This window comes from Malania oleifera, chromosome 13 (assembly GCF_029873635.1).
Source record: "Malania oleifera isolate guangnan ecotype guangnan chromosome 13, ASM2987363v1, whole genome shotgun sequence".
Taxonomy (NCBI): Eukaryota; Viridiplantae; Streptophyta; class Magnoliopsida; order Santalales; family Ximeniaceae; genus Malania; species Malania oleifera.
In genome coordinates, this window is record NC_080429.1 from 42,767,620 (window position 1) to 42,794,881 (window position 27,262).

The 27,262-nt window shown below is 37.6% G+C and overlaps 1 protein-coding gene across 3 annotated transcripts; it reads left to right on the plus strand.

Moving 5' to 3' along the window:
- On the plus strand, positions 1 to 26,761 carry LOC131146705 (uncharacterized). 3 transcript variants are annotated; one of them, XM_058096459.1, is made up of 7 exons: positions 1 to 209; positions 325 to 1,551; positions 16,900 to 17,909; positions 18,330 to 18,934; positions 25,965 to 26,131; positions 26,278 to 26,344; positions 26,431 to 26,761. In XM_058096459.1, exons 3-7 carry the CDS (start codon positions 17,084 to 17,086, stop codon positions 26,467 to 26,469), a joined length of 1,704 nt encoding a protein of 567 aa, XP_057952442.1. In that variant the 5' UTR covers positions 1 to 209; positions 325 to 1,551; positions 16,900 to 17,083; the 3' UTR covers positions 26,470 to 26,761. The 3 variants fall into 3 exon arrangements, with proteins under 3 accessions (XP_057952442.1, XP_057952443.1, XP_057952444.1); XM_058096460.1 differs by having other exon boundaries at positions 325 to 428; positions 17,006 to 17,909; XM_058096461.1 differs by lacking the exon at positions 1 to 209 and having other exon boundaries at positions 325 to 401.
- The last annotated feature ends 501 nt before the right edge of the window (positions 26,762 to 27,262 follow it).

Consider the following 27,262-nt stretch of genomic DNA (forward strand, 5'->3'; position numbering starts at 1 on the left):
TTCTCTCATTCTCGGCGTTCTCACTTCCCAGTTCCCATTCATTTTCATTTAGCGTTTCACGCTTTCATTTTTTGTCGTCGATTGCCGCACATTGCTCGCTAGCAGAGCCTCGTGAGTCTGTGACAACCCTCACCTTGCGGTGTTGCCGTACCTTCGCCAGTTCGCTGTTCGCCCATCACTCTCTCGCTCGAGTCGCTCTTCGTTATAGTGTATGCTCTTACTCTGTCTATACACTGCACAGACAGCACCCTACAGTCTGAAATCTAAATCTTCTTATTCTTCTCTCATTCTATGCGTTCTCACTTCTCATTCACTTTTGCTTAGGGTTTCACTTTCCTCGTCGTTGCCGACTACCGCCCATCACTCGCTCGCTGCTTCAGCTTCACGGACCACGGAACCAGGTTCGACTCTCTCTTTTGGGGAAATTTGTCTTCTGAGTCGTTTGTTGGTTTTTGATTTTTTTTTTATTTTTCTTTTTCTAATTTTTTAATTTTTATTTTTGGTTTCGTTTTTGTAATTTTTGACAATAATACCAATCAGTCCATAAAAATTTATCCTTAAGTTGTGTTTGAGGTAGTTGATTTCGAGCTTTGTACTTAGATGGTATTCAATATAATTTCACACAAAATATAAATCTGACATCCAAACTTTATGGTTCCAAACTTGTGTTTAGAGTTAAGTCATTGGAAAAAAATAGTAAAATTATGTTTTAAAATTGGAAAATATTTGGATAGAAAAAGGAAAAGTCAAAAGATTTTACATTTTTTATGTTTCGTTATGAAACTATGTAGAAGAGGAATTAGCTGTATAGCATCGTTCTATTTCGAGCTAGGAAAAAAAAATTAAAAATGAAAGAAAATATGAAAGATTCTACGTTTTCGTATTTAATCAGGGAGAAATTTGAGGAATATATAACTGATTTGACAGATAACTGGTTTGACTTCTTCCCATTTATGATGAGTCTTGAATTTTGTCTTCAACAATTAAGATTAGAAAAAAGTAAGCAATTTGGTAAAATAAAGGAATAAAAAACCATCAGAGTAGTGAATCCCTATCTTGATTGATCTAATTTAGCTTGCTCTATCCAAATTTGTAAGACCAATGTCAATCAAGCCAATCAATCTTGCTAACCCAAACCTACTCAACTATATTTAAAAATTGAGTCTCCACCCATCACTAAATTTATTTGCCTTAAACAATCAAAGAAATATAAAAGTGGAATGCCATGTGTAAGCACCTGAGAGATTTATGACTATATACGCGTGTGTATGTTTGTGTGCGCATATACTAGATTTTTGAAATTAAATGAAAATTTATAAAAAAATTTACAAAAATCATGAAACTTAAAGTACTTTCATTAGAAGGTTGCTGTATTTAAAATTTAAAACCTATCAATTACAAAATAGCATGTCACCAATAACATTTAAAAATATAATTTAATATAATTTTAATATAGCTCTAAATATTATTATAATATCTCCCGAGTGAGTTCCAAATCCTACACTCGCGGGACAATATTGTCACATAAAAACAGAATAGACCCAATCGCAGGTCGTCGAGTTTTTTCCCGTTTTAACTTTTTTTAAAAAATATATATATTAAATAATACCTCATTCTGGGAAGTATTTTCCAAAATGACCCTAACGTAATCTCGCTACTCTAAGTAGCGATATTTAACCAAATCTCGCTACTTGGAGTAGCAAGATTTACCACGTGTCAACTGGAGAATTATTTTTCTAAAAACAAATCTCGCTACTTGGAGTAGCGATATTTTACCAAATCTCGCTACTCCAAGTAGCGAGATTTTCCACGTATCAATTTAAGAATTAGTTTTGTAAAAAAATATTATTTAATATCTATATTTTAAAAAATGATAAATAAGAAAAAAACTCGATTCCTTGTGCTGTGGTGTTTTTTGGTTCGTTGGATAGATCGTCTCGGGTGGACAGCCCCAAAATGTGCAGAGTTGGATGGCCCACGTCAACCCAGATTTGTCAGTATCTGATTGGACAATATCAAATGGTTGACAGAGAGCTTAGTCTCTTTGGACGGCAGCAAATCCCAAGATGGGATTTAAAATTTTTTATAGAAATAATTACTAAATATGTTTATATACATTATATTATTTTAATTGCTTATTAGTATTCGTAGTTGATGGATGGTAGCAAAAATAGGATGGTAGGAAATAATGGCTATATGCAGGCTACTGTGCATGCTCTGCAGCAACTGTTCAAAATTCTGACCCGCAGATCACATCCATTATACTGACATGCACAATAAAAATGTAATTCACCTTTTTAGTAATTCATTTCTTAAAAAAAAAAAAAAAGTTTCTTTAATAGGGAGGCCTAAGGGTGGTTATCGCTTGAGAATAATTAAGAAAGAGGAAGAGGAGGTCATCTGTAACACAATTCCTTAGTCCCAATTTTAAGTCTTAGTTACTTTTAAAAATAAAAATAAAAAAATTAAATCTAATTTTGTTGATTTTAGCCTATTTTTTAAAAATATCTTTACTCATATTAATATTTAAATTAGAAGGATCCGACAGTTTCATTTATTAAGTCAAATGACAAAAATACTTATCATAGATAGTCCTGGATCTTGGGGATAATAATAATAATAATAATAATAATAATAATAATAATAATAATAATGCAATTATAATTTTACAAAAAATTCATTAATATTGTATTGCTGCCCCCTTATGTTTTTGGATCCATTTAAATGTTTATTAAGATCAGGCAAGACAACAAAATTAAGAAGTGTATCCTCATTTCAAAATTGTTTCATATACTATTCAAAATTTTGAATTTAATATTTTTCATATCAAATTTGTATGATATTCCCCTCATAGTACAAGCATGAAGTTATCTTTTACTTTACAAGCATGAAGTTAGACTTGAGTTCATGGACATATTAAACTATATAAAATGTTGAATTCAAGATCATTCAGTGTCAACCTGAAATCTTTAAGAGTTCAGACTTTAGACTAGACCAATGACATAATAAAAAGGATAAATGGCATGAAGTCTTGCATGCATGCCTTTCAAAGATAGCCCCATCACATATCATGATAAAATCAAGAATAAGCCTGCAACCTATAATCCCCAAGACTTGCAGCTTCTAAGCACTAGTCCCATGCATGATGATTAATGGCGCTAAATTATTAAGATTGATCTGCCCTTACCTTCCACATTTAAATTTACCAACAAATGTTCTAAACTTCAATTATAATTTCAAAATGAAGGAAATTTCCCCAACAAATGAGAACCAAGAAGCTCCCCAAACTCCCAGTGAAAAGATAATATATCCATTGTTAGATTACCACTTATAGGAAATACAATAGTTTTTAAAAACCACACAATAAACGCAAGCAACAAGACTAGACCCCAAGACCTCCTGGTAACCAGCTCCAATACCATGTTACGTTATCACTTTACCTAAAAGCTTAAGCTATTATGTTTTGGGACAACAATGTATATCAAGCTTTAACATCCATATCCCTCAATATAAAGGAGACATAAATGAATATAACATTCCATATGTAACTTATGGTTGTATGCCTGTAAATATTTGGGAATGACTAATTGAGAGGCTTCAAAATACAATGAGATGAAAACACGAAAAGAAGTTGTAAAATAAAACATGAATGATCTAAAAGCAAGAGGTGAGTGGGGAAAAGGATGTCTCTAAGGCACCATGTATTTTACAAGAACTTGGCTCTTACTCGGTTTAAGATAGAATGGGATTGTGTTCTCCAACCATCAACTTGGGTCAAGGCACTCTAGCTTAATAATATAAACAATATTTCAGAAAAAAATGCAAAATATAATATATCTTACCGACAGTTCTTCCCCAAAATTTCTTCGCGCGTATACTCCGTCAATTCAAGAAAGCTATCAGATGCAAATATCTAAACATCAAGGACCATATTGAGTTGATTTCCAAAAAAAAAAAAAAAAAATGTGCACAATATCACAAATTGAATTTGCAAACTAGACATTCCATATTGGTTGTAAAAATACCACTTTACCTAAAAGCTTAAGCTGTTAGGTTGTGGGCTAACAATGTATTGCAAGCTTTAGCACTGCCTCGCACATGCAGCCCGACAGCACGTGAAGAGATGGACACTTGATAAATAACCCTCATTACAGGGAATACAATAATTTTTTAAACACCACCACGGCAGGCATTAAGACTAGAACCCAGGACCTTTTGGTACCCAACTCCAGTACCAAGTTAGAATACCACTTTACTAAATGCTTAAGCTGTTAGGTTGTGGGCCAACAATGCATATCAAACATTAACAGAGGCAAACAAATCAAGCACCATTTTGATGTAGAAACCAACAAGAGCTTGAGAAGAAATTTAAACAAATATATATTTAAATGTTATGTTCCATTTATTACCGCTATCTGTAGCACAAAGAGAGTCGATGATCCATCAATTTATCATATTGTTTTTTTGATCGAAAAGTAAATATATTGATCAAAATGAGTATTTACATGGAACACTGGGCAAATATAGGGGGGGAAATGAACTCCATCAAAATTACAAGCAATAAAGTTAACACTCAGGATCTTAAAAGAGCCTAAGCAAATGTAGGGACCTTTTGGCCTAGTACTGTGTATATATGTTTCTAAATGGTCACAATCAACTCCATTGGAGATATGAATTTTCCTTCAAACCTTTTCCTATTTCTGGCATTTCATATGAGATAAACAGTATAGGCCAAACCAACTCTCTTACCAACCAAAAGGAATAATACAAGTTTCCTTCAAACCCAATACGCCTATCACAAGTAGGTAGTTTATTTATAATTCCCAGCGAAAGAGTGAAAGCATGTATAGGGGTACTTCCACTCTTCCAAACCACCATGGACCAAGGAACCGTAGTTCCTTTACTTATCTAGAAGTTATAGCAAATGAAAGAGCTAGAATGATCGAGGTCCTATTCCTCAAAAAGCTGAAACAATGCATCCAGGTGGTTCGCACATCTTCACATAATCCGATTCTTAATTCTATTGAGCTTTTTGTATAGTGAGAATTCATCATTTGATATCCTGGCCTCCCACAGACTTGAACCTTTCAGGTAGATTTGATTGACTCATTTGGACTAGACAAAGCCTTTTTAGAGTGGATATTGCAGAGTGTTTTTGTGAGCAAGGAAAGATGCCAGGCTTTCAGATCCAGCACACCCAGACCACCTATCATTTCACATTCCCTCTCCTTTCCCATCTATAATTGGAGAGTTTTCATTATGGATCTTTGGTATTCACATGTGACTTTCTTTGTTCCTTGATCCTTGTAGGCTTTCATGTCAGGGAATATGTAATTTGAGCAAATCATATTGCCTGAAATATTATCACTTGAAAATTCATTAAATAACTTTACTTTGTTATCATAAAAACCAAGAGTTTGTAAGCCTAAGTAGGCCAACAATCTCCCTCTTTTTGATGATTACAAAAAACGAGCAAAGATATAAAATTAAAATTAATGCTCCCTCTATCAATAAGCATAGATTTAAAATAATCTCATTAAGACACATTAAGACATACGTTCAAAAAATTTGAAAGTTTTAGGATTAAGACATATATATTCATAAAACTCTTCATAGAGCTCGTAGTACTTACATAAGTTCATAGACTTTGCTCAAATTTCAAACACATGTTCAAATTTCAAAACTGGAAATACTTGGAAATACATAAGCAAATACATACATAAGCCAATACATACATAAGTTCATAGACTTTGCTCAACACACATACTCCCCCTTTTGACATCAACAAAAAGGCATAATACATTCAAAAACTGAGCATGTGTAGCAAAAACTTTAAAAACATCATCTATGTATCAGAATCAGTGTCACTATCTGCAGCAATTCCTTTGCCTTTGGATTGTTGTGAACCTTCTTCTTCTTCTTCTTCTTTAGTGCAACCCACGGTCGACCAAACCTCTCGGACTTTTCAAAATTCCAGTGCTAATTAGGATTAATTTTTTAATTAAATAAATTGGAAAATATCGAGCGTGTCCCCAAATGGTCATATTTTTTAGAAATCTATAAATACCCTTCCCATAAGCTTAATTAGTAACTTTGATTAATCAAATTTTCTCTTAAATTTATTTGAGCTATTTTTTTGAATTAAAGTTCCCCTAAACTCTTTTTATTTCAAAAATATTTTGTTGAAGCAAAATCTTAACACACTTTCCTACTCTCTTTGTTTTCTACTCATTTGAAAAAATCCTTTGGAAGAGAGCATTTTATTTGAACATTTATTTTAAATGCATATACTCTCACTCACTCCTTATTTTTTTTTTAAAAAATTGAGAGTAAGTCCCAATTATTTTTTTGATAAATATTTTTGGGGAAACTTTTTGTAGCTTGTGAATCTTTGCACATCTATTGCAAGATTCAAAAGCTCATATTGTATTTATTGAAAAAATGTTTTTGAGCATAAATCCTAACTTCTCCAAACACTTTTATTGCAAATCTTTGTTGGAGAAAATATTTATTTTATATTAGATATTTGAAGCTTTTATTGCATATTTCATTTTACATCAATGATCATATATATTCATTTTTGCAAAAATTTTCTTAAAAGTGAAGACCCTATGTTCTCCTACTTATTGAAAATATTTTTGGAGAAATATTTTATACTGTTTAAATCTTCGAAGTTTTTGTCATATATATCATATTCAAATATTGAAAAAATTATTTGGAAAACACCCTTACTCTCTTGAGCATAAATCATATCATATGAGAGTGCATTGTAGAGCTTTCATTGTGTACATCTCTTCTTATTTGCAAAAGCATTTTTATGTACAAAAATTGTTTTATGTACAAAATTGGCTCAACATGTAAATTGAGCTAAAGAGACTCTGCCCCGTAAAGGAATCCCGGTTAGGTGAGTTAGGAGGTGCACCATCCTGTAAAGTGTGTACATCTTGGTTCCACCCAGAAAGTGAACCAAGGTGCCTTTGCTTCCTAAGGAGAACCGATTGTGGCTCAGCCTCGTAATTGAGCTGGGGAGACTTCGCCTCGCAATGTTGCTACCACATTGTAGTCTTTTAGCTTAAGTGAAAATTGTCCCTCTTGTGGGAGCAACTCCAATTCTTTAACAGTTGCCCAAAGGCCCCTCCAATCTAACATGCTTGAGATTGCTTTCTAGGTGTTTCCAAGCTAATCCTACCTCTCACATTTTGATCCTATATAATTCATCTACTAGGCCTAGATGATCCTTATCGATCTTGATTACAAGTAAGGGAACAACCTAATGATCTCAGATCAGATAGACTGGTCATTACTCCTCCAATGACTACTACAATTATACTTATGGAGTCTTTTGCTCATTTCAAAACTTATTGTTCTTGATGTTGGGAATTAACATGAAATTCCCTAAGTGTCTGCGAGGAAGAAAGTATCAAAGGCTGCAGCACAGAAAAATCGTTAACTGTTACAGAGATATCTGATGGGGAATGGGGGTAGAAGAAAACAAGTAGCAACAAATGCTAAATCGACAGCAACAGCTGCATGAAAGAAAAGAGGACAAGATAATAAGCAGCAGCCTCAGCTAGTAGGCCAGAAGCTGCTGACGGACATTTTGATGCCTGCAGAGAATCCATGTATTTCACCAAAGAAAAAGAGCAGTTCAGTGTCCTGCAGGGTAGGTGGTAATGAAGAGAAGGCAGCGAGGAGCTGAGAGAAGGTGAATTCTGATTCTGCTTCTCCTTCAGACGACAATCCCCCTTCGGATTGTCTTCACATTTCCGAATGTTAAACAGTTTCACCCTTCAAGAATCATACAAAATGAGCTAAAATTTGTAAATTATTTCCTTCTTCTATGTTATTAACATGTTCTAGCAGATAGAGTTGGGACAACACTGTCCTACATTTAATGTTTTTTAACTTTTACTTCTTCATCATATATGTATCCATTATCGATAGGAGTTAATAGAACTTCCTCCTTTATAGATCATAGGTTATTATTTTCATCTGGATCATGTTTAACGTTCTACATTTTGGATTGTCATTACATTTCTGATTTAATGATTGGTTCTATTGTGCCTTTGCTTAGCATTTGGTTTGTGCATTCAATGATTCCAAAGTATTCCAATGTTTTCCCTCGTTTAGTTCGAATTCCATTTCATTGAAGCTGTTCATTCATATCTAAATTCGCAACTTAGTATTAATTAACAAAAAATCTTAATTTATATGTAAATTAAGAAGACATACCCTCATTTCCTATCAAAATACAATACTAATTTCGGCAGAGTCCTGTTTACAAATTGAGCATATCCATCCACGCACCTGTGCAAATAAAACATTATTCAAATACAGTTGATACCAGTATGTTCATAACGTTACATGTTTGGAGAATCGTATATATTGAACCTATCAAAATACTATACTAATTTCAGAAGAGTCTTGTTTACAAATTGAGCATATCTATCCACGCACCTGTGCAAAGAAAACATTCTTCAAATACAGTTGATACCAGTATGTTCACAACGTTACATTCATCTGATTTGTATACATTCAACATATCAAATTAGTACACTAAATGATACCTGCTTGTCACTTTACCTATTGCTGCTCTATAGATTCAGAATTAAGAAAATTACATTATGTACAAATGATACTCCAAACAATTACATTATGTACAAATGATACTCCAAACAAGTAGAAATAAAGGACAAATGATATATTCTATACAAATAGATGCTGTACAAATGAAGTCATTAATAAATACATTATGCCCAAATGAATAATGAATAAATACATTATATACAAATGAAGCTGTAAACATATATCTGATGTACAAATGAAAGTATGAACTAATTAACAAATACATATATCGGCTACTCGGTACCGCATGGAGGTCGTCTTCGGTGTCGGGGTGGCTGCCGTCTACGTCTGCCCTCACCTGGCTGCTCGTTCGCGTCTGGCGTCCGGTCACGTCGAGGGGCTACATGTCTGTCGTCTCCGCCCATACGTACTGGATAATCCCTCTCTAGGTGAAGCGGACAGGGAGCTATGTCGTATGTAGTCTCTGGACGAGTCTGAGCTGGCAAACCGGGTGCATCCACCTCCTCCGTATCGAGAGGGTCGTCTAGTAAGTACGACATCGACGGCGTCGCGGCAGAGTCAGATCGATAATCCGTCGGTCTACTGGAGGGTCCCGTAAAATCAGTAGCTGTCGATGGGGCATACGGTGCGGACGGCCCAAACACATACTCCTGATGTACAATGGGCGGTGAGAAGGCCGGACTCGATGGACGACTGGAGGTAGCTGCTCGAACCCCTCGTATTGGAGCTGCTTGACCACCTCGTGGGGTCGGGGTCCGGCGTGGGGTAGGGATCCGTCGCCCGTCCTCGTAGACAATGTCCAAACCAACTCTCGCTAAATCGCTCACAGCGGGGTCTGATGATAGCGAGTCGCCCTGGTGTAATACGTCAGCCTGCAGCATACGAAAATAGTGGTTAAAACATTGAACTACTAATGTAAACGGTAACAAATTAGGTATACGTTTGAGTAAGCATACGAGGCTCATGTAGACCGCCGCAGTCCTATCTACGAAGCGACGTGTGATCAACCTGTACCATGCGTAATATGGATCCTCCGGACGCATCGGGCCATCTGCCCGCACTCCCTCGACAATGTAGTCGCGCCTATGTACCCACATACTCACGTACATGGCGTGCTTCGCAGCCCAATCTGTGTTCCCCCGACCGCGACCATAAATCTCGTGCAAGTCCTCCCCACGTACATCGACCCCCGAAGTACAAAAGCGACCGGGAATGCCCTGTCGAAAGCCAAACTAGCGCATCACTCGGTCTGGGAGATGTCACTCGACAATATGAAAACAAATGAGTGGCACTCGGGCAACCCAGAGGTCTGACCCAACTGCATAACCAGGTGGTAGGTCGGCAACAATGTCATCAGTGTAGGGCGCCCATACGAACTGCGTGTATACATATAGTAAATGTCAGAGGTGGGACGGGAATATATGCAAATCTTGAAAAATACTATCAATACACATAACCGAGACTACCTCGTGCTCCCGGTGCATGTCCAGCTCGAATCTGTACCAGGGCAGCGTGTGTTGCGCAACATTAGGCGCAAACAACTGATCCCTCCACCTGTACACAATACAACACAAGTTAGCAAGGTGTAACCACGACTACGTACTACAACTGAAGGAAATGATTTTAAGTTGAGTTACTAACCTCCACGCGAGTGGAGCTGGGTCAATCGGTCGTCCATCCTCGTCCCTTTAAATAAGACATCGAACACCGCGGCACGTAGGAGCTAACGACATGAATCTCTCCCACGCCCAAACCTGCAATAAGCGGAGTGCTCCTCCGATCTGTGAGTACGACACGTCAGTGGCGCGGCACATCTCCCGGTACAGCTAGGCTAACGTCGCAGCACCCCAACTATAATGGCGTATCTCTCCTCGCTCCGCGAGTAGTGGAAGGAACATCAAGTGTGCGTAACTCCCCGATAGGTCGCAGAACAGTGTGCCACATATCAATCGCAGAATGTGGGCACGTGCGTGACATGCTATAGTCTGATCATCAGCATCAGCCGGAAGCTGGCGAAACATCTCCCCCTCTAGAAACCGCATTCGAATGCGGGCACCAACAAGCTCACCATCTGGAGGCACCACTCCTAACAATCTCTCGCACATGCGGCGAAGTCCTCCCCCTTGACTGACGCCTCCATCCTATACTGGTCCAGCTGTACGACCAATGACGGGCAACCCATCAATCGGTAGCTCGAACAACACCGCGACATCCTGTACTGTGATAGTCGCCTCCCCGTGCGGCAAGTGGAAAGTGTGTGTCTCTGGCCTCCATCGCTCGACCAACGCGGTCACAAGATGCCAATCCAGCTGGATATAGCCAATCTGATATATCCCATAAAAACCCGCATCACGTATCCAATCAATAATGCGAGGGTCTGCGCCTATCCTATCCTGTACGCTCTGACTGCCCCCTCGGCAATATAACACGTCAGCATGCGAATCGGTCCACGCCCGACTGGACCGGTGCCTATCGCCCATACACAGTACAGTAGTATCGGACGGCCTTGGATCGATCCTGCAAAAAACCAGAATATTGAAAGCATTAACATAGAAATCATAAGAATTGAGTATCTGTCCCCGGTGCTCTGTATGGTGGAACCGAACAAAAATCTCAAGGTTTATCCTATATGTGTACAAATGAAAATGTCTCACCAAGTTTTCATCTGAACATGCACTATTCTTGATTGATGGACATAGTGACTCAATTGCTCAGAGAAAAATTGAGCATGGAGCATTCGCATGTTCATCGAAAAATGAAAGTGGTCTGAGGATTTAACATTTGGAAACAAATTGTTTAGAAGGAAGGAGTAGAATGGTAGCTGAAAACTTGTCGTGACGCGAGGAGTATGAGTACGCAAATCCCGGATAACCTATAAGTTATAGGTCAGTGCGAACGTCCAACTGCATCCCCAGGTTAGGTCCTTCTCGGACATCTTGTGCGGTTATGTCCTTCTTGACGGCACATGCTACACGTGATATGTTTACGACCTTCCCGAGCATCCATCTCGTTATGTATACGTGAGCTCCTAGGCTGACCTTTATGTCGAGTGTATGCAAGATTTGACTGCAAGTTTGGCAACGAGCAAGTTGGCCAATATGCCTCATGCATGATTGGATAAAATTCTGCAGCATATGTTGCATAGTGCTCGGCAGTGCTCCAATATGGCTCAACAAACTGGCTCGCATTTAGCCATGTCTCGGCACAGGCTGCAAGAAGGTGCGAGCAGGGATAGTGTAAAGATTGCCACTTCCTGCAGGAGCATTCGCGCCTCTAGATGCTCAAAGTTTGGACATTGTTTCCTTTATGGGGTCCCCGCTGCGCGGTCGTGATGCTAAAAGTACCCCTAGACCGGTTGAACGTCGTGACTCGTTGTCCGGTCACCTTCAGCTTCCTTCTTTCCATCGCTAGCAATATATGCGGAGTTAACGTATTTCCTCCAGATATTGCGTTACAAGTAGACTCCCGTCGGCTATTAAAGTAATGTGCAACACGATAAAATGTTAGTTGCAAGAGAGCCGTTATGGGAAGGTTACGTGCGCCTTTTAGGACGGCGTTGAAACATTCAACCAGGTTGGTGGTCATGTTTCCATACCTCCTTCCACCGTCGTGGCACTGAGTCCACATATGAGAAGGGATCTGATCGAAGAACGACTTGGTTGGCTCTCCACCCTCGTCGAATATCCTCTCCATCCAGGTGTCAAATTTTCTCACCTGATACTCCCTTCTGGCTCGCTTAGCCATTCGCTTTATATTGACACTCCGCACTTTCGTATTAAAGTTGCTGACGACATGTCGAAGGCAAAATCGGTGGTGCACACGTGGTGGTTGCCAATCAGGATTGTGTTGCACCGCAGCGATAATCCCTGGATGTCGATATGATATGAGGCAAATGTCATCCCTATCGGTAATCAAACGCAGAGAACACAGAAACCAATTCCATGTGTCGAGGCTTTCCTCTTGCACAATAGCAAATGCAAGGGGAAATATTTGCCTATTTGCATCGAGGAACGTCGCAATAAGGAGTTTGCTCTTGTACTTACCGTACAAGTGTGTCCCGTCCACACATATAATGGGAGGGCAGTGACGAAAACCCTGAATAGATGCTGCAAATGACCAAAAGACAGATACGAAGGTTGCGCTGTTAGTGCTACCTGGAACCGGAGTTGACCTTCACCTGACTGCAGTACCAAGATTGTACGCGCGCATCACTTCCATCCACTTCGGTAACGTTTCATACGATTTCTCACAATCACCGAAGACTTGGGCTATTGCCTTCTATTTGCCCAACCAAACCTTCTTATAAGATATTGAATACCCGAATCGACGATCAATGAACTCCTTCAATGTAGCGATCGACGTCGACGCATCTCCCCTGATCATATTCACTATCTCCCCAGCAATGAGGGACGACGTGATTTGGTGGTCCTGCGAGATAAGTTCATTCAGACACGTATGCAGACCACTATATTGGGTGATTTCGAAAAAAAAACGATGTATCATCCGATACATGGCATGCAATCTCCACGCGCTATCGTGGTCCTTACACCTAGCAACCCATAACTCAGGAGTAGATCGCACCACATGGAAGTTGTGGTGGTTGCAAGCGTGATATATTCGTACTGCGGCGATCAGCTGATCCTTCGAACCGAAGAGCATCTCCTTACTCAACTCAGAGGATTCTTCCCGATGAGTGACGCGTATGGGAAGCTCATCGACCGCAGTTAAATCTGCAGCAGCTAGGTCAATATGATCGTACATCGGAAGCTCGCCAATGAATTGCGCATCAAACGTTGCATCGTCCGTGTCATGGTGAGGTAAGTTCACATCATCGGGGACATCATTTAATCCTTCACCCATTTCCTGCTCGTGCATGTGTTCGTCTTCAATATGAACATCATTCGTAATGTTCATGCCCTCGTCCAATGCGTCGTTCGCAATGCCAAACAACGATGCTGGTACCGCACTCGGGACATCTTCGCAACCTCCCTGCGGAAACGTGTGAGGAACAGGTACTTCGTACTCCGACGGCTGGAATGACGATCCCGGATATTCGTTAAAATCGACCGTGGACATAGCACGAACCTCCCTACCAACATCGACCTGATGTGTTTGTTCGGTGTCTTCACCAACTTCACCCAATTGCTCCGCGGGCTCATCTGGCTGCCTAACTGCAATTACACCCACTTGAGGAATAGTCTCGACATACAATTGCATCGTTAAATATGTCTCACCGACACAGTGTGCGTCTAATACAATGCGCAACCCATAATCATTTGATATCGGAACAGCCTCGTAGAACGCTGTATTATTTAACTCTCGCGCAGGGTATCTTGTGGTCACCCGCAATGCATATTGATCTAGATCAATATGCAAATATTTATGTATCTTCGTATATAATTTACTTAATTTACACCTACGGGCAATTCGAATAAGTCGAACTGGCCGACTACTATACCTAACACCATCTAATGCGGTTATAATGTCCCCCCCTATATATAAAAATACCGTGACTGGATCACTGCTTGAGCTCCCTGCCATTTAGATCGGTGATCGGGAAATAAAACAAACCTACGCAAGACAAAATTGTATGTATAAGTGATGTGTAAATGAGACGAAATAACTAATAACTATAAACCAAATAGATGTATACAAATTTTAATGAATGAATGAACTTAGAGTTTGGACCTAACTTTCCCACCAAGAAAATAAATAGATGAATTTAGCGTCTATGAATAAACAGCATGAATATGTATTGATTTTCCCCATATGACATATACTTCGGATTTTACCGAAATTGTAATTCAACTTAGAATCCAAAGAACTATGAAATGGTGCTCTTAAGAGTAATTTTTCCAAAATGGTACTTCGTACTCTGCCTCATTATGGGTTGGGTTGCCACTTAATTTGAAGTTCAATTTTGTTACGTAGCCTTTTGAGGATTCATTGCTAATCCAAACAGCCATACTCAAAGGAGTTGAAGGGATCTTTTGGAAAAATGTTACTTAGGACGCATAACATCCCGATTCATGAAATGTGATTCATGAAATGGGAATGAGATTGTCTTATGGCAAGTGCTTTAAAATGTGAACACTACATTTATATCAATATATTAGTGAAAAATACATAAATTCGGGGAGGAAAAAACTCATTACTACTCTCCTCTAATAATGTGACCTTTTAGCTATCATCTCTACAGTGTTCCCAGTCAGCGTCATCGACGGTGACTAGTCGAGGCCCACTTCGCCCTCGTACCGTTGGATCTTTAATGGTGCTCTGTCGACTGTGGCCTCCTCAGGCACCCCCCACCCTAGGATCTTATACATATGGGGCTTGTCTCATGATGAATTCCCCACTTTATCTGCTCTTACTTCCTTTGGGTATTTTTATTTATTTATTTTTATTTTAAATATAATTTTTACAAGTTTCAGTTTTTTAGTGTGATTAGTGAACTAAATTATAAGGTAATTTTAATAAAGTATATTAACTTAGACAAAGACACTAATCTTCCCAAAAATTTGATAAAAAGACAATCACATATCCTAAGGTTTCAAGAATTTTAAATATTATACCAGGAGTTTTAAGAATTTGTAGAACGTTCGCTGACATTTTAAGAATTTCAATGATCTCTCTTGAGATTTGTTAAAAATGCACAAATCTCACTTTGCAATTTGCAAAAAGACAAGTTTTTTTTTTAAGATAAATTTCATTTTCTTTTGACAAACATCAAATGAGGTTTTTAACATTTTTGATACTTTAGGAGACGTTCGTGACATTTTTGAAATTTTAGCAAAGATATTTGTCTTTTAAGCAAACTTAAAAAAAATGAATATCTTTTATCCTATTAATTATTGTATTCTAGTAATCATAAGAGAGGGAGAGGGGACTTAATCCCGTCACTAGGACCTCTTATTTGACAATAAAAAATTCACAAATGATACTCCTTATATTATAATTATAAAGTTTTATTCTAATCTATTCCAAATGTTTCAAACATGCGGCTCAACTTGAACTTTATTATGTGGTTGGTTCAAGGTATGAGTTTGATTAATTAGGAATTGAAACTAAAATTCAAGGAAAATTAAAGCTTGAAATTAAATATAAGAAACATCAAAGGCATTTGTATATATATACTCTATGCGTTATCTATGAAATATATCATAGGCATTACATTCTTAAATGAGCTAAAATTATTAAAGTTTGTGTAGGAAATAAAATAAGTCAAAATTTAAATTCTAAATTTCGTTAACTCATAGAAAAGTATATGCACTTAATACGATAAATGACAATACAATTTATAATTACAATGTGTACTCACATTAACTCAAAGAATCAATTAAAACCATACAATTTACATGTTATTGAAAAACTTTAGTGGATGTGCCCAATTATATTAAAAACAATAGAAGAAAATTCAAGGATTGAATAACAAAATTTCCCATTTTGAAAGTAAATCATATGATCTAATTATAATTGCACAATTATATTCAAAAGAGTATAAGGAAGTTCAACAAATTTAGTGAGTGGAGGAAACTTCAACAAATTTTAGGGCAGAAAAGATAATGCATTTTACAATGAAACAACAATCCAAAATAAATAAATAAATATTGAACAACAGTTTGAATGGAAAAAATAAAATATTATCAGAAAAAATTAAATTTAAATACCTAAACAATGAAATACAAATAAAATATTATCAGCAAAAAATTAAATTTAAATACCAAAACAATGAAATACAAACCTTAAGAGTAATGTTTGTCCACGAATGTTTTAACACAAATCACAAACTCTCTCTCGGATTATCAAAGTTTTGGATGAAATAAAAATAAGTTAAAAATCTATGTACTGAACATGGAAAACATAACTTACCCCATCTCCTTATATAACTTTCGATTTGATGAAGCCCGCAACGGTCATTTGCTCCGGAGTCTTCCTTCAACGGTAACCTGCTCGGCTCTGCAACAGGTACTTTGTTCGCGCAAGAAAGGAGGAAGAATGAGCGAGGTTATTCTGAAGCAAATCTCGCTACTCCAAGTAGCGAGATTTGCCACGTGTCGAAAGCCGGGTGGAGGTAATTCAAAAGGCGGTTGGCAGAGCATTAATCATCCCAATTAAATCTCACTACTTGGAGTAGTAAGATTTGTCACGTGTTAGTACGAGCCCTTCAGTTAAAAGTAAATCTCGTTACTTCAAGTAGCGAGATTTAGTTAAATATCGCTATTTGAAGTAGCGAGATTACGTCAGAGTCATTCGGGGAAAATTATTTAATATATATTCTTTTAAAAAAAAGTTAAAACGGGGAAAAACTCGCAGGTCGTCTCTTGACTCTCTTCCCAGTTCACTCCCTCTCTCTCTCTCTCTCTCTCTCTCGCTCTGCGTATGTGACGACTGGCGTGTTTGTACCATTTTGTAATCGAAGGTCAAAAATCGAAATTGGCAGGTAAATTTGAGACAAGATTACTGAATGCTGCCATAAGACTTTCATGTCTGTCCTTCAATGGACGTTCAAACCCCCAATTCCACGAATGAACCCCAAAGCCCTAACTCGCAAGTTAGGGTTTCAGTGCAGTCGATCAATCTCGTCATAGCCGGCTGGATTCTCGAGTTCATCCTTCGCCAACCACTCGAAGACAGCGTGATGAAAGCTTTTCTCGCCGTTCTTCCTGTTTCCGACAGGAATCCGCGCTTGAAGAAAACACTACTTTTGAGAAGCATCAAATCCGAGACATCGAAAGGTTCGATATCGGAGAAGCTCTTGAATTATCTGGAGTTCATCGAAGAGTTGGATCACACAGAGGGAGTTGTAATTTCAGAGTCAATGAAAGACGCTTACTGTGCGGTGGCAGTTGATTGCACGGTGAAGTGTCTAGAGGGTAAAGTGGACAATCGGGGCAAGTATTTCGAAGCTGTTCTTAGAATTTGGAAGGAGAGGATCTGTGATTTGGAAAAATCGGGGGCAAATGATTTGGTTTCGGAGCAACTGCGCACTTGGAGGGATGAGATTGAGGCTGCGGTTTGGGACACGACTGTGTGTAAAATGATACTGAGAATGAACACTCGAAACAATGCTCTGGTATTGCTGGAAGTATATTTGACGGAAGCGTGGGAACAAATGGGTCCTTGTTTTCTTGAATTGGCTGCCGCTGATAAATTGAATGAGGCAACCGTCGATGGGGAAATGCAGAGACCGGACAAGGATCCAATAGGCGATCAAATCGAGCAAAAGGCAGTGGGTTCATCAATTTCAGGTCACAATGTGGGCATCCCTAATGAAGAATCACCAGATGCTGCGCAGGATGTGGGCACAAGTGACGTAGACAAAGGTATCTTTACTCAACAAAGGTTTTTGTATAGTGTATATTGAGAGAGTGATTACAAGTCTATTATTTGTTGCACAGGTGTATACAAGGAGCTTGCTAACCTTTTTTTTTTTTTTGAATGCTTTATTTTTTGTTCTATTTTACTTGCTGAGAGAGGGAATGCCCTTGCTTTAACTTTGATTTATTGTCTATTTTTAACAAATTATTATTCATAAAAGGAGTCTTTACATTACTTACGCCAAACTGACTTCTGAATTATTAGTTATTAACTCTTTAAATGTATGCACATAAGTTGATAGTTGTCATTCTTCTTCTACTTGTGAAAGCACAGTTATTTTGAGTTAGCTTCTTTGGACTTTCATGAGTACTCATTTTTTAAACTTTATAAATTTGATAAGTCTTATTATTTATTTTTCCTCTCAGAATCACATATGAGAGATGAACTTTCCAAGCGCAAGCGTGTTACTAGTGGTGGTAGATGCACTCGCCGAGCATTGTCTGGAAAATCTAGGGGGATTAAGATTAATGACACAGAGGAATTGGGTGCAGAGACATTACCTGAAAAATATGACTGTCTGTCTTCGGCTGAAGTTTCTAGAATGCAAGCAGCACTTAAATCTAGTTCTTTGGACCTACAAGCAGTCGTGAAGGATCCTCTGCCTGATGCTGTAAACTTTGCTAACACTATAGCACATGAAATGGCAAGGAAAAGATTGAATCAGGTCCCTTTGTTAGAAAATCAGCATAAATCTAATGCAGATGCACTTGCTCATGTAGTTGATGCAAGTGTCAAAGCTGTTCAACTTTCTGAAGGCAGTTCTGGGAATGTTCATGTTGAGGCTGCTGAAAGAAATGAGAGTAATCCCACAAATGAAGATGCTCAAGGGAACGAAGGAAGCCCCAAAAATCTTGGAGTCAAAGCTGCTCATGCAAATGAAGACAATCCAGGGAATCAGTGTTGCGGGCATGAGAATGATGTGCCTAGACCCAGCTTAATGGTACGGAATAGTACTGCACGGACTTATGAGGTAATTTGTTTATATTATATACCTTCATATTAGTTTTATTGACCTATCGTCATCGTCATCACCATCACCATCACCATCATACATGGTATATAGGTCTGCTGTCAATTTTCTTGAGCAAATTCTTTAGCCAGCACATGTGCATGCATATGTTTTGGGTAGCATGCTTTCATTTTATTTTTATTTATACATAAAAGGAAAAGAATGATATTTTGCACAATTATATACGGAAACAAATTGAAACAACTTTTTCCCTGCTTTTAAAATCTTCTTGTTTTGAAATATGACTTTAATATATTAAAAATAAAAACAATTATACTCTTTGCTATTGTTTATAAAAAAAAAAAAAAACTAGTAATGACAATAAAAAGCAAGGGGAAAAAAACATTGCCGGGCACAGTTTTACACCCTATTCTGTTGAAGAGAAGTGCTGAGGGGAGAAAGAGACTTCCCGCGGGGGGGGGGGGGGGTTCTTTCCATTTCTCTTGTTTGGTTACTTAAATGAGGAGGAAAGAGAAAATAAACTTAAGAAGTTCTTCAGTTCTCTCATTTATTACTTTAATGAGAGAAGAAGAGAATTGGGGAGGAATGGATGGGGGAAAAAGGGAAGGAGGCTTAAGTTTCTCTACAAAGTTGGGGAGAAATGGAGAGCATTGAAAAGAAATGGACACTGTCATTTCTTAATCCATGTTCTTTTATCTTCTATCATGCAAGTTCGTTTCCTCCTCTCTCATCCTATGCCCAAGCCCAAGCAGCCCAACCAACAGCAACATGAGAGGTTACACAAGAGTAGTTATTTTTCAGTATCAAATATTGGAGTTTATATATTAAATTGGTGTCATTTTAGGCTTCACTTTTAGCTTTCATGGTCCTAATTTATTTTTATATGGATTTGATTTAGGCATTCCCCAATTTATTTCATGAATGATATATCATGCAAAATAGATAATTGTGTTTATGTAATGTAGACCTGAATGGTGAAAATTTCCATGTAATTTAGTTTCCAGTTTGGAATGTCTCAATGTTCATACAGCCATAGGAGATATGCCTTGTCACATCTATTTAGAATTTTAATATGAGTAGAGGATGCATTCAAAGGCTTCAATGCTAATTAGATACATTTTTATAAATACTGTTGAACATATATGAAATTTCGGCATGGGCCAAAATTTTAGGGTAGCAAAGGTCTTAAATGTATCCAAGGTTCATATGGGCCTTTGATATTTCAATTGGTATTTTTCTTTAAGTTTACCATGTAAATTTTTATCATCTTATTGTGTTTATCACCATATAATGTTTGCGCTGTTGGTTGAATAACAACAGCAGCAACCAAGCCTCCTCAAGCTGGAGTGATGTCAATCTTACTCACTGTCTCTGTTCAAGTTATATTAGGTTTACCCTTCCCCTCCTATTGCCACCAACAACAACTAGCTCACTGCGGTTGCTGATGTCTTATTAAATCTACGTTGCAAGCGCTCAAATCAGTTTAACAACCCTTCCCATATGTTATCTTCTATATGCCATGTGTAGCTTTCAATGGATCTGTTCATTTTATCTTTTAGAGTTTAAGATCCATCCATCTTAGCATTCTCAATGTTCCCTTCTATGTAACTTTTGTTTTTTAAGATACATTGTTTCTTATCTTAGTTGCCCGATTTTTTAATCCAAAACTGTTTTATACAAAATTTTCTTTTAATTTTAGCTGTATTTTGCCATCACACAGTGTGCATGGTCCTTCATTTTCCCAATCTGCTTTAATTCTAATCCCTGTGTATTGTAATTTGTACATTTTCTTCAATTTCTCCTTCAGGTTGCATAATAGATTCTAGGTACCAAAAAATATGCTAGTGATAAGAATTTCCTGATCATGTTTGATTCATTGAGGGTGAGAGAGACTACCAAGATCCACAAAAACTTCTTGTTGAGATGGGAGTTGAGGTAGTGAACCCTTTAGAGGAAGAGTTGAAGGTATCTTTTTATCTTATGACTTGTTAGAGAAAGAAAAAGGGTGCAAAAAGAATTGAATAAATTAGCCAGTTTTGTTAATTATGGGGGTGGAGAAGGGACAAGGCTAAGGGGTGGGGGTAAATTAGTTAAATTATGAGGATCATTATTTGTAATATTAGGGGTTTAGGGAATATGAGGAAGAGGGGGCTTTTTAGAGAATTTTTGAATTAGAGTGCCCTTGATATTGTGTTAATTCAAGAAATGAAGCTTGAAAAGGTAGATGTCGGGGCGGTCCTTAGCTTATGGGATAATTGGTGCAAGGATTGGGAGGCTCTTCCTTCATGGGTGGTTCTTTATTATGTGGGATGCTCATTTTCTTGGTAAAATTGATAATCTTGGGAGGTTGAAGGCCGGGCTAGATGCTAGTGATGGTTTCTGTTAGTCTACGGTCCTATTAGGTTTGCTTTTATGTCCTTTTTTTTTGGGGGTTAGTTATATGCTATGCATTGTTTTTGTTATCCAATGGGGTTTTAAGGGGGATTTTAATGTGATGAGATTCCTCATGGAGAAAAATGAGGTAGGGTGTGTAGAATTTTGATAGATTAATTAGGGATTGTGGATTGAGGGATCTTCCTTTACGTAATGCTTTTTTTTTTTGGTTTTGAGGGGGGAGGGAGATTAGTTGCTAGTCGGTTAGATAGATTCTTGCTTTGTAGTGATTAGTGAGTGGGGAAAGGAGTTTCCTAATCCCTTTTAGGTGGCTTTGTCTAAAACATTTTTAGATCATTTCCTTATTTTGGTAGATTCTAGCAAGATTAAGTGGATCCTTCTTTGTTAAGTTTAAAAAATGTGGTTTGGTGATAAGTCCTTCCGGTCTTTGGTGAGGAGGATTGGGAATGAGGTAGTTGAGTAAGGGGTTAGAACACATGTTAATTAAAGTGTCTTAAAGAAGGTTTGAAGAAGTCTAACATTGAAGTGTTTGGGTATATTAGGGTTAAGAGGAGCTTGATTTGTTGGATAGGAAAGAATAAAAAGGGATCTTATGGAGTGTCTAAGTCTAAGAGAGCGTGGAGGTGATTTTTAGGGAAATGAGGAATAGGAGACAAAAAACTAAATTTAAATGGATTAGGGAGGGTGATTGCAATTTTTGTAGTTTTTCATGGGTTGACTAGCACCAAGGGGAGAAAGAATATGATTAAGGAATTGGAAATGGGGGAAGGTATGAAAGAACTCAAATGTCTTAAAGGTGATTTAAAGAAGTGAAATATTGTTGTGTTTGGTATAATAAGGTTAACAAGAGTTGATCTGCTGGATGGGGAAGAAGAAGACGGGGATCTTATGGAATGTGATGAGTCTTAGAAGGTTTAAAGAGGTGGAATATTGAAGTGTTTGGGGTCGTAGGGATGTTAGGGTTAGGAAGAGCTTGATGAGCTTGATTTGTTGGATAGGAAAGAAGAAGGGGAGGGGGAATCTTGTGGAATGTGAGAAGTCTTAGAGAGTGTCAGGTAATTTTTTTTTTCCAAGGAAATTGAGTGACTTGGAGATAATAACTAGTATTGGTTAGGGATGGTGATTTTTTTTGCAATTCTAACCTTTCAGTATGTTGCCTAACTCACGAGGATCAAGTACCTGCTAGGGAATTGCAAGTGGGTGGGGGAAGTTGCGTTTACTATTGATGGCATTTTTTTTTGCTAAATTGTTTGCAGTGGAGGTGGGTTTAGGCCTATGTTTGAGTGTTAGAGTGGAGTCGACTTTCTAGGGATACTTTATCTTTGGTAATAAGTTTTTTTTAGAAGTGTGACTGAAGGCGTTGTTGGATGGAGGGGATAGGATGGGGTTCAGATGGTTCTAGTATGGCTTGCTTTCTATGTTTTTTTGGGAATCTGGATCAGTTAAGAGGATTTAATGAAGCTTTTTAAAGAGTTTTATTGTTAGTGGCATTTTGGACATGAGTATTAAACTGTACTTCTACACTTTGCGTGCCTAAGAATATAGGTATACTTACCATTGTTTTATTTTTTGGCCTAGTAGTGTAGTTATGAGTGTACAAGACTATTGCTGTTCTAGCTAATAGGCTGAGTTTTAAGAATGGTGACACCATTTATGAGGCTCAAAGTGCTTTGTGGTGGTAGGCAAATTGTGGATGCTATTTTGATGGCTAATGAGGTGTTTAGGATGTTTGAAGGAGCCAAGGAGGAAAGAGAAAGGGGATTTGTTTAAAGTGTATTCTGAAAAGACATGATCTAGTTAGTTGGAGATTTTAGATAAAATCTTCATGAGTAAGGGGTTAGGTGAGAGGTGACAGGGTTGGATGAAGGGATTTCTATCTAATGCCTCTTTGTAGTAATGGAGAATCTAAGTTGTGGTTTATCAAGAGGGGTTAGGAGAGGGGATTTACTTTTTTGTTTGAGAAAGGGGTTGTGTGATTGTATAATACACTTAAAATTAAGTAAAGTTTTATAAAATGGCTATAAGACCGGCTATGCCATAGTAGGCCAAATAGTACACCTGCGAGGAAGGGTTACATTTTACTAAAATTGGCAATAGAAGGGGTAGGGGTAGATCCAAAATAACTTGTTACTAAAAGTGGCAATGTAGGCCAAATAGTGTACCTGTGAGGAGTATCTTGTTACTCCCAATCATACTAGTCAAAAGTGTGCTTGAGGCGCGCATAGGTGCGAGGCGCAGTGGGGAGATGAGGCTAGCATTTCATTCCTCTTGAGGTGAGGTGACCTGCAAGAGGTGCAGTTAGGGGCACTGAAGTGCAATGATTCTCCAGGCGTGTTAAGAAAGAAAAAATAGCCAGAACCAGTTCTAGCCCTTCGTCTTCAACTTCGAGCCTTCGAAGCAGCATGAAACCAGCAGGAGCCCTTCATCTTCGACCCTTTCGAACCAGCATGAAACCAGCAGGAGCCCGTCCTCTTCGACCCTTTGAACCCACGAGCCCTTTGTATTTGAGCCTTCGAACCAGCACGAGCCCTTTGTCTTCTAGATTGTGAGTCATCTGTGGATTTGATTTGGGACCAGCTTCTATTTTCAATGTGGATATTCAATACTAATATGGTTATACGGTTTTTTTCTGATATTTATTGTGATGGATGGCTCTTTTAACAAAGTCTGGGTTATCTTCTTGTATTGGGATTTTTATATATATATATATATATATATATATATATAATGTATATATATTTCTTTTATGCTCTTCGAAGATTTCTTTTCCTCTTTGTACAATTTCCTCCTTTAATATACTTCTTTGCACTTGTTTTTATCTTCATTCTCGTGTTCAACTATGTCCTTTCATTTGTAGCCATTCAATTTAACTACAAGAATATTTCTCTTCTTCTTACATCCATTGAATAATATTATTAATTGGATGGCTGAGCTTCATATGATCTTTATAATTATGGAAGCGTCGACCTTAAATTCATTTATAAGCATGGGACAGAATCTGTTGTCCTCGATGCAATTGAAACTTGCTGTTTATTTTCTATGGCTATGAATTTGATGGATAGCTGCTGTCATGTTGAGGCTGTGTGGAATGTTTTGTTCCCTATTGGAAGTTATGTGAACTTAGCTAGTTCAATCACAAAGTTTTAGGTCGTGTGGACTATATATGTGACGTTTTTATTGTGTCTGCAAATAGGAACAGCTGGCAGCTTGCCATCTAGAAAATATCTTTTATATGGAGTACAATCAGCTTCTTGAAAGAATTTTCATCGCATAGATCTAGTCAATCAAAGTTAATATGCTATTTTTAAGATTTATTTTGACCGGCATTCTCATCCCAATTTTTTGTCATTGAACATAGTTGTTTGGTTCCCCATTTTAAGGAATTTAACATATTTAGTAATGTGCCAATATCATGGGACAGATCACAGTTGCCAATCTCATAACAAGATGTTGTGCTCTAGAGTCCTTGGAGATGCATTGCTCAGACCTGTTCTCTCTTTATTCTTTATACCAAATATGTTTTGGGAAATGGGTCTTGATTCGTTTTGGGAAGACACTTAGGTAGTTGATTCTGTCCTTGGCATCTCTTCTCCTCATTTATCGTCTCACGATGGTGCATAATGATGTCATTGCTTCCTTTCTGATCTCAAATGTGTTTAGTACTCATTGAGATTTCCATTTTCACAGGTCTATAAATGATAGGAGGTGAAGGAACTCCCTTCTTTTTTGGTGTTTTTGGAGGGATGTTGTCTTTCAAATGGGAAGGATGGTTGATTATGGGTTTTAGATTTTTTAGGGGTATGTTCTTGTAAGTCTATTTTAACCATTTGAATATAATTAATTTGTCCTTTCCTCTTCATCATAGTATTTGGAAAGCGAGAGTCCCCAGTAAGATAAAAAGCTTTTATTTGGTTGGTTGTTCTTAATAGAGTTAATATCAACAATTTGTTGCAAAGCAAGAGGCCTTTGAAGGATTTGTATGGTCCTTGGGTTTTGATAGCTCATCATTTGCATCTCAACTCTTTTTGCACTGCTCTTACTCTTGGAGAATTTGGAAAAGTTGTTTGGTTTATTGGGAGAAAATTGGGTTTGCCTATGGATGGTGGAGGATTTGATTGACTATTTCCTTCAAAGATTTTGAGAAGGGTGGAGATGATTCAGATTTGTGGATTTCTGTGTTTTTTTTTTTTTTTGCACTTTTCTGGGAAATTTGGTTGGAGTGAAATGCATGTTTTATGGGGAAGGTCACGTGCTCTTCGTCATGAGAAAAGATCTACTATTTGGCTTGGCTTTGGTTTTTTGTAGCTGGATGTTTCAGAAGGGTGTCTTTGTTTGGATTTACAACGAGATTGGAAGGGGGTGTTATTTTGATCATAGTTTCTTTTTTGTTTTCTTTTTCTGATAAGCGGATGTCTTGCTTCTTTCTGCACATACATTCTGCTTCAATGAAATATCTTCCTTATTTTTTTACCTCAAAAAAAAAAAAGTAAAAAAAGAAAAGCTGCCAAGGTCACAAAGTTGTTTTGAAGAATGACATCTCATTACTGTGGTTCTCATTGGTTTATATTTTTCTAAATTTGGGGGTACTTATATATTAATCTGTTTTGTGCACTTCAAACTATTTTCTCCTTTGCAGTGGGACGACTCAGTTGATGGTTCACCTGATAGGCTTCGCTTACCTAGCCCAAGGAAGATGGATGTTTCTCCTTTGAAGAAGAAAGAATTAGTGAAAATTGTCAGAAGACGTCAAATTAAGAGATGGAGTTTGTTGGAAGAAGACACTTTAAGAACTGCTGTGCAGAAGTAAGTATTGCTTTTGTCAAGGCAATATTGTATAATTTAATAATAATATTATTATTATTATTATCATCGCTGTCGTAGTTGCCGTCATTATTATTGTTGTACTCAATATAGATTTCTGCATTTCATTTTCCTTTTTTGTTTTAAAGGTATGGAAAAGGTAATTGGAAGCTTATTTTGGGTATGTATCCTGATGTATTTGAAGAGAGAACTGAGGTAAACTTACTCACTTGCTGTATTATTATTGTTATTATTATTATTATTAGTTGTTTAACTTTGCATAGATATGTTCTTTTGTTCAGGTGGACTTAAAGGACAAGTGGAGAAATATGGTAAGGTAATTATAGTGATGGATACATTATTGCTCTCTTCTTCGTATGATGAGAATGTGTTTTCCGCCCATTTTGGTATGTCCTTTTGCAGATTTTGCCCTTGTGCTTTGATAGAGTAAGGTTCTCACTTAAATAGGTGTCGAAGTAAAAAAAAAAACTGTCATTGGTAGAGTAAGGTTCTCACTTAAATAGGTGTTGAAGTAAAAAAAAAACTGTCATTACTCTGGCATCCTCTGTAAACTTTGTGCAGTTCTTGTACATGGTGATTTTGTGAATATAATTGAGGTAGTTCCTGTCCCAACTGGCTTTGCTTTGATGGAATTGGACAAAATGCTGGGAATGATATGACTGTTTATGACATTAATCCTCTATATTCAGAGAGACTTTGGATTTGGATTTGTATTGGATTTAGAGAAGATGTAATATACAACTGTATTGAAATTTGTTCAAATCCACTCTAATCCAAATTCAAGGTCTGAATCCATGCTTCCAAATGCAGCGTTAGTATATATATGTTTGCACCTTTGCAGCTGTCAAGGTTTAACCATCAATCTGGTTGTTTCCAACACCAGTTTGGGTCCAATCCTGCAGTCTTAGGCTATTTCTTAACCCTGAAGACTGGCTCACACGTTGCCTGTGCATGTGCATTGAGAAATAGACTTGCAGTGAATCAGTGTCTAGATGATAAGATTGGTCCATGAAAATTCACCATTTTTTGAGTCATCTTATTGGTGACAAGCGTAAACACAATTATTATTGTAAAGAGATGGCAAAGAACTTTATAGGAATTGTGATGTAGTTC